Raw genomic sequence first — 15,306 nt, 5'->3', positions numbered from 1 at the left:
ATTAATAATTGAGAAAATTGCATTGCCACCTCCTGAACTTTGGTCCTTATTCAACGCCACCCCCTGGACTTTTCGAAAAGTCAAAGCCACCCCCTAAAAATTCAAAAAATTCCAAATCGGTCCCTGTCGTTAGCCAGCTGTGTTAAATGAATAAAAACCTGTTAGTTTTTGTACAATATACCCAAAATACCCCCACCTATTGTGAGAGGACAATATTGCCCTCTCTTTTATTTGCTTCTTCTAAACCCATCTCCCATCTCCCATCTCCCATCTCACTCCTCACTCACTCGATCGAACTAGAAGAAGAAGAAGACGGTACGGTAACCTGCAATTCGATCGTGCCCTCCGGCGTGCGATTCTCAGGTGGAAAGCTGACCGGCGTGCCGATCTCTTCCCTCCACCATGCAAACCTCTTCCCTCCAGCATGCGAACCTCTCCCCCCTCCGGCGTCTGAATCATATTTCAGTTTTCTTCTACTCTACTAAATCAGTACTTGCACTGACTGGATTCTCAGGTTCAACTTGGTAGATGCCAGGGGCTTCCAGGTGGATTCTTGGACTGTTCTCTCTCTTCAATTTTCTACTTAATTTATCTCAACAATAAACCAGTTTAGGAATCTAATACATCCTGGTCTCAGGAGTCACTTTTGACTTTTATTCAGTACTGTTGGCTAGAATTAGGTCAGTATCATTCCAGATTGAATTTTGAGAGTTATGTTCATGTCTTAGATGGAATAGGACTCTCCATTAGCCAGTCAATAGCTTAGTTTTTGTTTTCAGTTATAGACTTAAGTTTTGGATTTGTTTTTTGTCAGTTGGAGACTGAAACTGTCCAGAGTCAATTCTATAAATAGATTTGAAGACATTCAACCCCCACCCCCATGATTTTATGAATCATATTTCAGTTTTCTTCTAAACATTGTTAAATCAGTACTTTCTCTGAGTGAATTTCTATACACTGCTAAATCAGTACTTCCTCTGAGTTCTCAGGTTCAACTTGGTAGATGCCAAGGAGCTTTCAAGTGGATCCTGGCCTGTTCTCTCTTGAACTTTTCTACTTAATTTATCTCAACAATAGACCAGCTTTTTCTAGCTTCTAAACAACTGTGGCACCCGTGTTCTATCAAGTTTTGCTGCTAGTTTTCTGTCATACTTTCCAGAATACTGCTTAGTGTTATCTCAGATTTGGATTTCAACTTTCTAAACAATTGTTTTTGGAATAACTGATTTTTTAATATTGAGTTTGAACTGTAGGAATACTAATACTGTATCTGCAGCCCTGTTTTCCTAGTATCTCTACGATTAGCCTGTGCAGGCCATAATAGATCTCTGCCTGCTGAGATCTTCTGCAATCAGAGTCTATACAATAAAGAGTTATGAAAGAAGTATTACAAAGAAAAGAAAAAACTGCAATTCCAAATTGACTATTCCACTCTCTCAAATACAAAATAGTGAAATTGTGTAGAAGAAAACTGAGATATGATTCAAACGCCAGAGGGGGGAGAGGTTCTCATGCCGGAGGGAAGAGGGTTGCACGGCGGAGGGAAGAGATCGGCACACTGGTCAGCTTTCCACCTGAGAATCGCACGCCGGAGGGTTGCAGGTTACCGTACCGTCTTCTTCTTCTTCTTGTTCGACCGAGTGAGTGAGGACTGAGATGGGAGATGGGTTTAGAAGAAGTAAATAAAAGAGAGGGCAATATTGTCCTCTCACAATAGGTGGGGGTATTTTGGGTCTATTGTACAAAACTAACAGGTTTTCATTCATTTAACACGGTTGGCTAACGGCAGGGATCGATTTGGAATTTTTTGAATTTTTAGGGGTTGGCTTTGATGTTTCGAAAAGTCCAGGGGGTGGCGTTGAATAAGGACCAAAGTTCAAGGGGTGGCAATGCAATTTTCTCTTAATAATTTGATGCGCCACCACTAATTGAAATATCTACTTCCATTCACTCCTCAAGACCCCCATTGGAATTTATAACTTAGCCCATGACAAATATAACCTCAAAAATTATAAGCTCACACCCAATAGATACTAAAATAAAACCAATTTTTGAACTGGTCCTGCGTTAATTCCCCATATGTACAATTCAAGATGAAAAATATTCAGATGATATCATCATTATGGGTGCCATCCATATAGATGGAAACTCTATCGTTCTTAGAATGATGCAGATTTGGGTTCCAAAACCAGGATCGGATCGCTTATGGGCAATAATCAACTATCAAAGGATAATGGCAGATCTGTAAACAATCTCAAGTTTCCAAATTGGGATGGCAATTTCGTAATATGATGAAGCTTAACCTGAAAAGTGACAAGAAGCAAATCGTGGGTAATGCATAAAGGAGCAAACTTGAAATAAAAAGTGACGAGGGCATGGGATAATTGAAGGGTAAAGTAGGGGTAAAGAGTTAAGAAAAATATGAAACTAATGATGGCTAAAGGACAAGCTTAAATGTCATCTTCAACCTCTCGTTACATATGACTATGGAAGTAGAGCAACACCCCATGAAAGAGAGGGAGAAAAAAAAAAACATTCAATTCTTCATGGTTGAGCCTAAAATTCCAGGCAAGAGTTCGAAACATAATGGCCACTAGATTCCAATGGATCAACGCCTCAAACAGCACTCGAAGGACTGTGGCCCTTGCAACTCAAATCTGGCTGTAAACAGAACCAGCGAAGTTGCAGGTTGGTAGTTCACACCAGTAATGGAATCGAGGGTGTAATATTCCAGACCTCAGGTCGCCTTTGAGGGAGCTGTTTTCGTTCCGGGTTTTAAGTAGCACAGTAAGAGGTAGGTAGGAGTTTGCTTCAGGTTTGGTTGGTAGCAGGAATCGCTTAAACAAGGGATGGGGAATGAGACCAAGATAATCAAGTAAAGAACCAGCAGAAGAGAAGAAGATCACAAGGGATGGGGAAGAAGTCACACGACCATTATCAAGTACCCATCCGGCACCATAATAACTCAACTCAATTTATTCTTCAACTCTGCCCAATGAATTGGGTTAGATGCCTACTTATAATAAAATGAAATTAAAAACTTCCTACTAAAAATTTAAAACTGAAATAAAATAAAATCTCCTAATTATTCCCTGAGACCTAGAGCGACACAAACAGAAACAAAATAAAACTATAATTTGTAATTCCATATTTGTTAATAAAAACCCAAAAATAAAATATTGCATATATTCCCCAAAATAAAATAACTCAACCTTAGGAAATAAATAAATCCTAAATAATTAAAATATCCTACTGAACCCAAAAACCCAAATGGACCTGCATCGTCTCGAACGAGATTGCCAAGGACCCGGTTCAGCCATGATTATGCATCAACTCCCCCGATGTTAAGAAAAGCTCGACCACGAGTTTTAAAAAGGGAGAGGATTGGCACCACTCGATCAGCATCCACAATCAAATCTTTGACGAGGCAATGATCCAACACATCTCGCGATCAGCCATCACGATCTCCTGATGGTCGTCAACAAACAGCATGCCTTTGATTGGAATCTGATTGTAGGGCTTTACCACTGACATCAGACCATCAATCAAGTCTTCAGCTAAAACCTTGATCAAACATTCAGTTCATCTTGATCATCACATCTAGCTTATACCAGTTGTTCAACCACTAACCCGTCCTCTATCATGCTGCACACTTTTTCATTGTTGGTACTAGCACTATGCTCTCAAAATTCTGATCGAAGTTCAAGAAATTCCTTAATACATCATCAAATTTCTGCTTAAGCCTCTCTAGAAGAGTAATAAATTCAAGGACGAACTCCATCGGAAATAGAGGACTTCGGCTATGATACCACTTGATGCGGATCCGGATTCCAAAACCGGAATCGGCTCACTTATGAGCCCATCTAAGAGTGCAATAATCAAATACCAAAGGATAATGGAAGATCTATAAATAATCTCAAGTTTCGAAAGTGCGATGGCAATTTCGTAATGTGATGAAGCTCAACGAAAAAGTGAAAGGAAGCAAATCATGGGTATTGCATAAAGGGGCAAACTTGGAATTAAAAGTGACCAGACAGCATGATAATAAAAGGTTAAAGTATGGGTAAAGAGGTAAGAGAAAGATGAAACTAACGATGGCTAAATGACAAGACAACAAACAGCATCCAAAACCTTATCACAACTTAAGGAGGTCAGCTACATGGAGATTCCAAAAAAGGACGAGCGCGAGGATCTATACAAAAAAGATTGACGGGTTATGACTAATTATGATAAGTGCCGGCTGTTAACCTAACCCACCACTACAAATCAGCCACAAGCTTATTACAACAGACTATAATAAGGTGTCAGTTGTCTACCTAACATACTATATAGATCGGTCAAGCCAAAGCGTCATCTATGCATTACGTCCACCGCCAAGGCAATCCATCACCCAAGCTACATTTATGAAAGGAGGAATGAGATAACAAATTCTTGACAACCCAGCTAAGCATGAAAGCAATAAGTAATACATTACCCCAAAATCTAAACATCCCATATGCCCCAATCATACACCCACCGAAAAGGTCCAAAATAAAAAATTCTCTCCACACCCCTTCTTGGGGTCTAGGCGATAATCGCTTTAAAACAAGGCATCTCAAAATGGTATCAAACCAGGTTTGGCACTTATTTATGACACATCGTTTAAAAAAATGATAAGATATTTTTCATAAATAAGCACACCCCCAAATGAATCTAATAAAAATAGTTAAAATTTCATATTCTAAAAGGATAAAAAATCAACTCCCCAATCCAAGAACAAAAACTAAATTTTCGGTTGTTGAGGCGATTTTCAACTTTCAAATGCTAAGGTTTTTCTCAAATCTAAAAATTGCATAAATCTTATTGTGATAGACCATCACTAAAAACCAAAAAGACCGCCAAAATAATATTTTGTTTTGATGTTTAAAAATTTATTTCCATTCAAGGCGATTCAAAACAGCATTCACGCACACCAAATAAGGTTTGATTGGAACAAAACTCTTTCATATAAATCAGACTTAAAAAATTTTGGATTTGTTGCAAAGCTAGTTTAGTGTTTTACCTAATACAAAAAGTCTCATGTAAAAAAAAAAAAAAAAAAAAAAAAAAAAAAACATTTGACCAGTCAAACTTATTAGAGAACAAGAAAAATTTCCCTAAATAGCTAAAGGACAAGCTTGAAGGTTATCTTCAACCTCTCGTTGTATAAGACTATGGCGGTATAGCAGCACCCCACAAAAGAGAAAAGAAACCCCTTCAGTTTCTTCATAGTTCAGCCTGAAATTCCAGGCAAGAGTTCGAAACCCAATGGCCTCTGGATTCTGATGGATCGATGCCTCAAACAGCACTCGAAGAGCTATGGCCCTTGCAACTCAAATCAGGCGGCAAACAGAACTAGCAAAGTTGCAGGTCCATAGTTCACACCAGTAATGGAAAATCGCGGGAGTAATATTCCAGACAATCGCCTTTGAGGGGGCTGTCTTCATTCTGGGTTTCAAGTACAATGGTAAGAGGAAGGTAGGAGTTTTGTTCAGGTCTGGTTGGTTGCAGGAATCGCTGAAACAGGGGATGGGGAATGAGATCGAGATAATCAAGTAAAGAGCCAGAAGAAGAGCAGACGAAGATAAGAGAGGGAAAGAAGAAAAGAAGATCACAGGGGGTGGGGATGAGGTCACACGACCATTGTCAAGTACCCATCTGGCACCATAACAACTCAAATCAATTCATTCTTCGACTATGCCCAATGATTTGGTTACATGCCTATTTATAATAACAGAAGTGAAAAACTTTCTAATAAAAATCTGACTGAAATAAAAGAAATATCCTAATTATTCCCTAAGACCCAGGCTGACATAAACAGAAACACAATAAAACTCAATTGGTAATTCCATATTTGGCTAACTACCCAAAAAAGAATATTACATATATTTTCCAAAATAAAATAACTCGACCTTTACTAAATAATTAAAATATCCTACTGAACCCAAAAACCCAATTGGACAGGTTCGTCTCCATCGAGATTGCCAGAAGGGATCCGGTTCAGCCACGATTCTGCATAATAGAATTTATTTGATTATAGATCCAAAGATAGGATTTATTTCTTAGATCTTAAATTAGGTATTAGTTGTTCTAGTTAACAAGAAGGCATTGTAAACATATTTGAAAAATGAAAAGGAATTTAGAAGGGAAATACACAAGGGAGAAACCCCAAAAGCACAAAAAGTGTTATTTATATTTGCTAAAAATCAAAATAATACCTGATGGGGTTTCAATTTGGATGAGATACTGGGAGGGATTCTCACAGCTTCCTCATCCTTCTCCCTCACAACATTCGCTATGTACCCATTAATCACATCACCAAGAATTTCAGCGTCTGCACCATCTGGAACATTTCCATTACAATTCACAGTAATCCCACTACCTGATTTGGCAGTAAATTGTACTTTTAATGACTTCAAATGCTCTTGACGTTCCTACAAGAATGAAAATCATAATGAAAGAGGTATTATTATAATGAAGGAGAAGTTTAGCAAAAAGATATATGAAGGAGAAGATTAATAGAATAGTCATCCTAACAAGCTTGATACGACAGGTGGCCTGCTATGAACCATGAGGAAGGTTGCTGCGACCAATCCAAAAATAGATAATTAATTTCTTTTTTAAAATACTTGGTTTTGCCATGCGGCCATGCGGGGAATTTTGTTCAAGCTGAAACTTAATGCATGAATAGGGGAAGCAGCTTTCATCTGCACAGAATTTAGGGACAGGTGAGCAGCCCGGAAGCAGACAGCTTCCCACGGTCCCAACCAGCAACCTTGGCAGAATCACAGCCCCACCAACTCTCTCCCAATATTAAACATCAAGGATCTAAGAAACACGAAAAATTGTTAATGCAACTAACAAATACCTTCTCAATGGCAATTTTTCTTTTGGTTTCTTCCCCAAGTTCAGCATCATCAAGTATCCTCCTAATCTTCTTCTTCCGTATTTTCTTGGTGCTAAAACCACGAAATAGAAAGAGATAATCTTCAACAGGAGATGAGCTTTATAAACTTCAGTTATGGCAATAATTGATTACCAACAACTTTACACCAACACTAGAAGAAATATGTGCAGGCAGAGAAGCTAATGTAGTGTTTATGCAACATCAAGGTTTGAAATTTCGGATTTCTCCCCCATTTCACCATCTGCCGAAACCATAATATTTTGCAAGAAACTGAAATATTTTTGTTACTATAGGCAAAATTCCAAACGCTCAACATCAGCATATAATAAAGATAACATACAACACAACGAGGTAGGTTTAAGTATCATATAATAAAGACAACAAACAACACAACGAGGTAGGTTTAAGAATCCATAAACATTAATGAGTCTGATGTAATCAAGAATTCACTAATACCTGATTTGAACGCCGATGTCAGCATCTGAAAGCTCAGAGTCACTATCAGAGCTAGAAACAATCAAACCACCAGCACCAATAGCTTTCTCACACAGTAATGTCAAACTTTCCAAGAGAATGGGAGAACAGCAACAGCAAAGCCAAGCAGAGTCATGAGATTCAGAAATCTTTTCTTCACCAAAATTCCTTTTTATACAGGTTGAACAGAACAAAGTTTTACATGATTTACAGCTTATGAGGTCATTGCACCTCCCACACCATCCACAATAGCACTCAGAGCAATCAGGATCCTGCTATATAGCAACAGAGGTTTCAGACAAATATTTATAGAAATTGCCAATGTGTTTCATAGCTAGAAATAATCACCTCACTTAACTGGAAAGCTTTAAGTGACTAGAAAATAAATTTGAGCCAAACAGTTCTTTAGAGTATTTTTACATTTAATTAATAATAAATAGCAAAAGTACCATATAATAGCATCACAGTTGTCACGGTGTCTAGGCCACCCAAGGCATTGGAGGGATCCTGGACACAAGACTACACCATCAAGGTGACAATAGCATATTCATTTACTACCATAAGTTAGTTGTCATTCTCTCATGTAAAAGACCATTATAAGATAGCAAATACTCATGGTAAGAATCAGCCATGGGATCAAATAATTTCACTAGTAATAAAATTCTCAAGTGAAAAAATAAAAACTTTTAAGTCCACAAATATCAACTATTAACAGACACAATAAAAGGTGAAATGATTCCCATATCTGTCTATATAATTTAATCATGTTCAATGTTTTAGAGCCACTCAACAATATCTGAATTCTGAAAAGCAAAAAATTTTAGAACAGCTTCTCAAGCAACTTGATCCATACCTTTTCATGCATCTTTTCTTTCAATATAGTCTTGCAACTTTCACAAATGATGACTTTCAATAATGGATGACACCGCACATCACCTGCTCCAACCACTTTTGTACAAGCAGTACAATGGAACTTCTCCAAAGCTTCTATCCCATTTGGAATCCTCAAAGGAGAAGAATCAGCATCAACATCAACCTCTTCCTTAGCTTCCAATGCAGAATCTGTTTCCATGTCAGGCTCACTACGAATATGAGAAGCAGATTTATCCTCCATATGTACTTCATCATCACTATCTATAACAACAGTACGGCTCTTCTTTGTCTCCGTATCCAAACAGTCAATTTCATCATGCAAACGCTTGGTGCCTCTAGTCTCAGTTAAATCAGGTGAAACAGCTTCAGCAAGAACTGTGGAATTGCAATCACCCATTAGCTTTTCTTGGTCTTGTTCATTAGAAGACGCACAACTTTGAAGCACCTCAGCCTTCAAAGCTTGCAAAGTATCACTATTGTCAACATTAAGAGCAACTGGACCATTCCCACAACCCAAGGCTCTAGAAACCACTTGAGAGCTCCCATTCAAAGGCACACAGTCAACCAAATTGCTTTCTAGCACCTTGTCTGCTGAAGTATCTTTCTGAATGATCTCCTAACTCAAATAAAGAGGAAAAGTTACCACAACATTAGGTCAACTTTCGATGCAGCGAGAAAACATGAAAAGTAACCTCCGCATGGACGTCCACTCCAACTGATTTTTCCACTTCACTCCCTCAGATAAAATATTCAGGATAGAAACTGACAGTGATGCATGAATTCTAAAACACAATTTTGAATTTTATGCAATGGAATAAAACCTTTTTTTTTTTTTTGGGGGGGTGGGGTGGGGGGAATAATAAATTCATTGCCAAGAAAAATGAGGTAATAGGAAAAAGGACAAAGAAGCCACCTGTCTAGATATGTTTATCCGTCTTCTCTGTTTCAAATGTAAAAGACGTTTTCGAGCAATGTTTGCATCATCTTCTTCCCTGATCTGTCAACAGTATATATACTATGAAATAGATAGCACATTTGCACGTTAACAATGGCTGTGTCCATCACTAAAGGAAAGTTACATAAAGAGCTTGATTACGTAACATAATCAAGAAATGGCACAGAGGAAAATTTTGATGATATAAATAAAAAAAAAAAGGGGACATCTATTGCATATTCAACACAAGTTTGATATACAATTTCTCTTGTGATCTCTTCTTTTTCTTTTTTTTTGGGTCTCATAAAATATCAATAATCAATTTAATAATAATAATAATAATACCAACATCCAATAGAATAGTAAAAATTCTAAGCCTCATCAATCAACTCCTCAACCTGGGTTAAGGTCAAGTAGAATTTACGGTGTGTGAACTAGTTTGTATCTTTGGTATATTTGTAGTCCTTGGCAAAGAGGCCTTGCCCCTTCCAAACTAGTTATGGTGGGCTTTCTTTGGCTAGTTCTGTCTGTAGGGGAAATTCAAGCTAATAGTAGATATTTCTTCTATTTTTTTTACTCTGACTTTGGTTTCTCAACATTTTGCCTCATTTTCAGCCAGCATTGTCAAGCCAAACCCAGCTTTGCATAGCCACCTAGAACCAGGTAGCCAAGAGGTGTCCAACTAAATAATACCACCCAAGGCAAGGTATAACTAACCCATTCCCAGACATGCAGTAATCAGGCAATGATCAAGTAGTTTTGGCCAGGGCACTAAGCATGGTATCAGCAATGGTGTTAGCCAAGTTCCTGGACCAAAAACCAAATCCAATTGACCCTTTCACTGCTCTTTTGCAAAACCATATGCAATTACCAACTTATGCAAACCACAAAGTTTTTCTAAAACATGCTTTAACAGAACATCTCTTTTTAGTTGGTCTCTGGCAAAACTGTAGCACAACAGCAGCTATGCCAAGGTTGGTGCATAGTCATTGTCTAGATCCACTCTACTTTCTTTTTTCTTCATATTCTTCAACATCTTCTATAACCTACAATTAGCGGGTACTGTCCATAGTCCCTTAATGGTAACTAATTTGAATGCCAATACTGGTTAGCTGATACTGATACTAAAGCACTCAAGGCCTGAACCCCGCTCCTCCATGTCCAACTGCCCTGGGGTGATGCTGCCACCACCCGGGACCTTCCTGGCCACCCCCTCTTCTTCTACCGCTCTCCTTACCCCTCCTGCTGGCCCTTCCCCTACCCAGGGTGGTTTGGCATGGTCCTCTCTCTTCGGACAGACCAAATCTCCGCTAGAGGAAAGCCTCCCTCTGCATTTTGTGTACCCATCCCTCTTCAGCACTTCTAATGAGGTAAAGAAGTGCAAACAAGGTCTTGTAGGCCACTTCATCGACCGCCATCATCCCTAACATTTCCAAAATTTATCTGGAAAAACAATGGAAGTTGCAGAGGACTTTGGATGAAGGAGAAGAGGATCACGCCCTGGAAAGAGGTCCTTGGAACATTGGTTGGTAGCCGATTCTTCTTAGGCAATGGGAATGCCGCCTTAACTCAACATGGTCAACCTCACTCCATCCCTCTTTGGGTATCAATCCCTGGCCTCCCGCTCCATTTCTGGTGTGAGGATGGCCTGGGTATTGTTGGCTCAGTTATGGAGAAGCCCCTTCATTCTATTCCGATGGAAGGACAAAGAAGATGGACCAGCTTGCCTTTGCCAGAATCTACATCAAGGTTTCCTCTGATTCTCCCCTGCCATCCTCCATCGCTGTAGTTGATGACAATGGATTTTCATTCAAGCAACTAGTAACCTTCAAGCGGCTCCCACCACACCACACCAGCTACAATCTTTGCCATCCCCCTGGAAAATGCTCCCCTCGCCCTGGTGCTCCCATCAACCATTATGGATCCCAAGACTCAAGCACCCTTCTTGACTCTCGCACCATGGCTATTGTTGAGCCCCACCTCTGCAGGTCCCCTTGGTTGATCATCCCGACTGCTCTAGTAACCCAAAGTTTGGGCTCCAAAATATCTCACTTCTCTCTACCTCCACCCTCCTCCCATCATCACCTACCCTAACACCATCCCCTCATCTGTTTCCTGCTCCCCCCCCTTGTGGTAGACATCTTTGCCGATAAAGCAAATTTGACCATCAGCATGCTTTTGCATCTACCTCCCCCCAGTCATGAACCGACTACCCCTCTTCTACTGCTGGTCACTCAGTCTCTTGGGACAGCTGGTCACAACCACTTTTTGTCCTTAGGCTCTATGGATGATAGTCCTGCTTCTGATGAGCTTGTCACCTTTGCCACTACCCTATCTCCTCCTCTTCCGTTGACCATCACCAGCTCCCATGTCAACAATCCTTCCACTTTGTCACCGCAATCAACCGAAATCCCTCCTGCCACTACCATGTCCTCAACTATGTTGTCCATCATTGTGAATCCTAAAATGTTAGTGTTTAAAAAACACCAAAGAAGACAGAGAAAATAAACAGATTCGCACAAGATGACATAGAGATTTAACGACGTTCACACACTGAAGTGATGTTCTATGTCCTCAAGCGAAGAAGAAGATGATTCACCATGTTGAAAGAAAGATTATAAGGGAGATCTCTCAAGAACACCCAAACTCACGGCAAGAAACTCTCGCCCAAAAACCTAAAACGAAAACCCTAAATCTCACAATACTTGCATAATAAGACGATAGTACAAATATATATATATATACTCCTCTAAGTCGGTTCAACCCATCGGGTTGCATCCTGTCAGATCTTGCCAAGCCCTCTACTACCATCACAAACCTCAGATCTTGCCAAGCCCTCTACTATGCTTTGGAGAGATCATCCCTTTGGACAGACCTTCATTGCATTGCTCCTCAATTGGGCTCTCCCCCTTAGGCCTTGGGGGTGAATTCAATGTCATTCGATTTTGGCCATAATAAAAAAAGAAGGTGACCATCTTTTGAACTCCTCTGTTGATGCATTTAATGAATGCCTTGCAGATATTGGTAAAAATGATCTGAGATGGTTGCGGCTAAAATTCCCTTATCATAATCCAAGAATGCCTACAAGCTTGCCAAGTTGACCTTTTTCGTTCTTCCCATGCAACATTTGATCCCCCAACTATCACTGACCATAACCCCATCATTAACCTTATTCAACCTTATATTTCCTTTGGCCCTTAGCCCTTTAAATATATTGACATATCGTCCTACCACCCTGATTTCTTTCCATTGTCTCTGAAGCTCGGGATAATCTTGTTCAACACCACACCTCCCCCACCCCCCTAATCTCCTTTGGCCATAACCTCCAGAATGTTAAATGTGCCCTTAAGGGAAGGAACTCCTCACTCAGGAAGTGTGTAGCTACCTCCTGAGTGAGGATACCAAGAGAGGTGCTATGGATTCTACATCTTCACTCGAGCGCTCTGCTCTTTCTTCCACTACCCACAAAGAATGGCATGGAGGTGGCCGAGGCCAAGGGTCATCCCGTGGAGATGACAGAGATAGACCCCGACAATGTGATCATTGTGGTAAACCTAGGCATACTCGAGAGAGGTGTTGGGTTCTTGTTTAGATGACTGTAGCTAGTTTTATTTTCTACTTTTTACCTTGGTTAAGTCTTATGATTTACCGTAGTAAGTCTTGTAGATAGGGATGCTTAGTCAGCGTTACCCTACTTCCCTTATTTAATTTATTGTAATCTTCTTATAAATAAGAAAGAATTGTCATTACTGACAAATCAAATCATTCCCTAATCTCTGATTCTCAACTTGACATCAAAACCAAAACCCTTAAAATCTTTTTCTTCTTTTTTGGCTTTCTTCTCCGCCCTTGGGGGCCCTTGCCTCCTAGTCTAGCATGGTAGACTAAACCCCGTTCCATGCAAACCTAACCCCTAACCCACCGCACCCGCTTACACCTCTGTCATGGCTTAGGCCTCATATCTTGTATGGCTTCGAATAGACCTTATTAGAGATCAAGGATCCATGTGGCCAAACCCCATTTAGTTAGGATAAGGCTATGTTTTTGTTGGTGGTAGTGGTAGTGGTAGTGGTAGTGGTAGTGGTGGTGGTGGTGGCAAGGTTCTAAATATTGAGTTCTGACCAAGTTTCGACCGGATATTTCGACCATTTCGACAAAAATTTAGAGGAAACCATGGATTTTTTTCCTGCCTTGTGGAAACCACGGTTTCGAGTCTTTCGACCCCTAAACTGTGTTTTTTTGTTGTCTGATTTTTTGTAGAAATCCTATTTTTGACACTTCTGACATATTCCATGAATTAGTTTCATTTGGGGGGGGGGGGGGAACCTAAAATGTAACTTGTGGTGTTGAACCAAGTTTGCTAGCATGCGCTGAATGAAGTTGTACAATAGCCTTAAGTCTACATATAAGTTACATAGTGGAAAGAGAATACATGATTAAAACAAACAATTTTGACACCATAAAGCACAGATCGGGTCATTCTAACTAACATTAAAATAAAATAAAATAAAAATAAAAATGAAAACATTCTACTATGTATACAACTACATTGTACAAAAAATAATTGGGGAAAAATGGGGCTTACCTTTTTGAACCAAGTACTCTTCTTTATGTAGATCTCCTTTGGTTTCACAAAATATGTGACTATAATAAAAGATTTGGAGAGTTTTGACTTTTTTTGCTTCAACCCATTGTTTCCCAAGAAAAAGATTCGAAATGTGCGAAAATGACCTTGTTTCCCACGAAACAAGTCATTTTGAAACAAGTTCATTTTTGGTCGAACCAATTGACTTCTAGGAAATATTGGTCGATACCAGTCAAAAGCTTGGCTTTTATAATTTACCATGTAATTTCGTATGCCTCGATATGGTCAAAATGGTTGAAATTTTGAACCATGGGTGGTGGTGGTGGTGGTTGTGGTAGTGAACATATTATCAACGCAGGGAGGCCAAGTGTTCCGACTCCTGGGAAGCGCTTAGCAAGAGTTTTCCCAACATTTATTCTCCCTCAGTGCCTCGTGAGCTCCAAGTGTAAGGACCATGGGATCTTGGCTTGCACGTGCAGTGCAGTGTTGATGCATACATTGACGATGCCCTTCCCTATTAGTTCAAGCTTTTAGGTGAAACGGTAGCAAACAGTAGGGTACTTCTTCTATTGCTAATTTCTGCCCTATAGCCCTTTGGAACTTACTCTAAAATTTATAGTAGAAGTCCTGGACAATAGGCCTAAGTTGGTGATTGATTCCTCTGTCAACGATAACCAATCCGTCTTTATTCTTGGTCGAAGTATTTTAGACAACAAACTCCTCTATAATGAGATTATGAGAGGATTTGATAGGAAAAACCATTCCTCAACTATCCTCATGAAGAATGATATCCACGAAGCTTTTGGCTCTTTGAGATGGGACTTCATAATCAATGTCATGAAAAAAATATCCTTCCCCCTATCTTCACCAATTGGGTTTTCCACTGCATCGCCCCCCACCCATTTTCAGTGCTTGTCAATGGCAGCCTTGCTGCTTACTTTGCCTCCTCTATTGGCAGCTACCAAGGTTACCCCTTTCACTTTACATCTTTACCTTAGCCTTTGAAGCCTTCTCCAGAAGCATCTAATCATATACAAACTAGTAGCTCAACTACCCCCCGCCCTAAATGCAATGCCTATGCAGATGCGCTACCTTGGACCAATCCAAACCCATTTGGGTATCCAAACGAGGATGAACAAGGTCCAATTTGGATCTTTAGTCTAATACGATATCTGTATTATATTTATTTATTTGGATTTATCTTATACTCTTTTGTTTCAATTTGAATAGGCAATCTAGTATTTGATTGGCGCCCTCCACAATGCCTATTTTGCAAGGTCTTTGGCAAGGATTAAAGTATCGGTATCGGTCGTCGTATCGGTAGGTCAAAATTAAGATACGTATCGAAGAGTATCGTATCGTATCGGAGATACACTAAGATACGCTAAAGATACACACATAAATGGATAGAAAACATTTTTTTAAACACTTTTGCATAAAGAGTTTGTTAAAAAAAGCTATTGATAACATGTATTATGCATAAACACTAAATTGAGGGTATCGTACTAAAAATTC

General features: G+C 39.6%; 1 protein-coding gene across 6 annotated transcripts in view; it reads right to left on the bottom strand.

The window, feature by feature from the left end:
* The window catches only part of LOC122091867 (protein CHROMATIN REMODELING 20), a 76,098-nt gene that overhangs the window by 27,526 nt on the left and 33,266 nt on the right, over positions 1–15,306 (bottom strand). For 4 of the 6 annotated variants that reach the window (XM_042662070.1, XM_042662069.1, XM_042662066.1 and 1 more), the window contains 5 exons: positions 9,186–9,269; positions 8,253–8,888; positions 7,382–7,674; positions 6,887–6,977; positions 6,237–6,452 (listed from right to left, as the gene is read on the bottom strand). In XM_042662070.1, the coding sequence (XP_042518004.1) occupies positions 6,237–6,452; positions 6,887–6,977; positions 7,382–7,674; positions 8,253–8,888; positions 9,186–9,269 (1,320 nt within the window). The remainder of the gene's footprint in view (positions 1–6,236; positions 6,453–6,886; positions 6,978–7,381; positions 7,675–8,252; positions 8,889–9,185; positions 9,270–15,306) is intronic. The other 2 variants (XM_042662071.1, XM_042662068.1) reach the window with 2 other exon arrangements.

The sequence above is a fragment of the Macadamia integrifolia genome, chromosome 10 (assembly GCF_013358625.1).
Source record: "Macadamia integrifolia cultivar HAES 741 chromosome 10, SCU_Mint_v3, whole genome shotgun sequence".
Lineage (NCBI taxonomy): Eukaryota > Viridiplantae > Streptophyta > Magnoliopsida > Proteales > Proteaceae > Macadamia > Macadamia integrifolia.
This window is presented reverse-complemented; position numbering and strand designations above follow the sequence as displayed.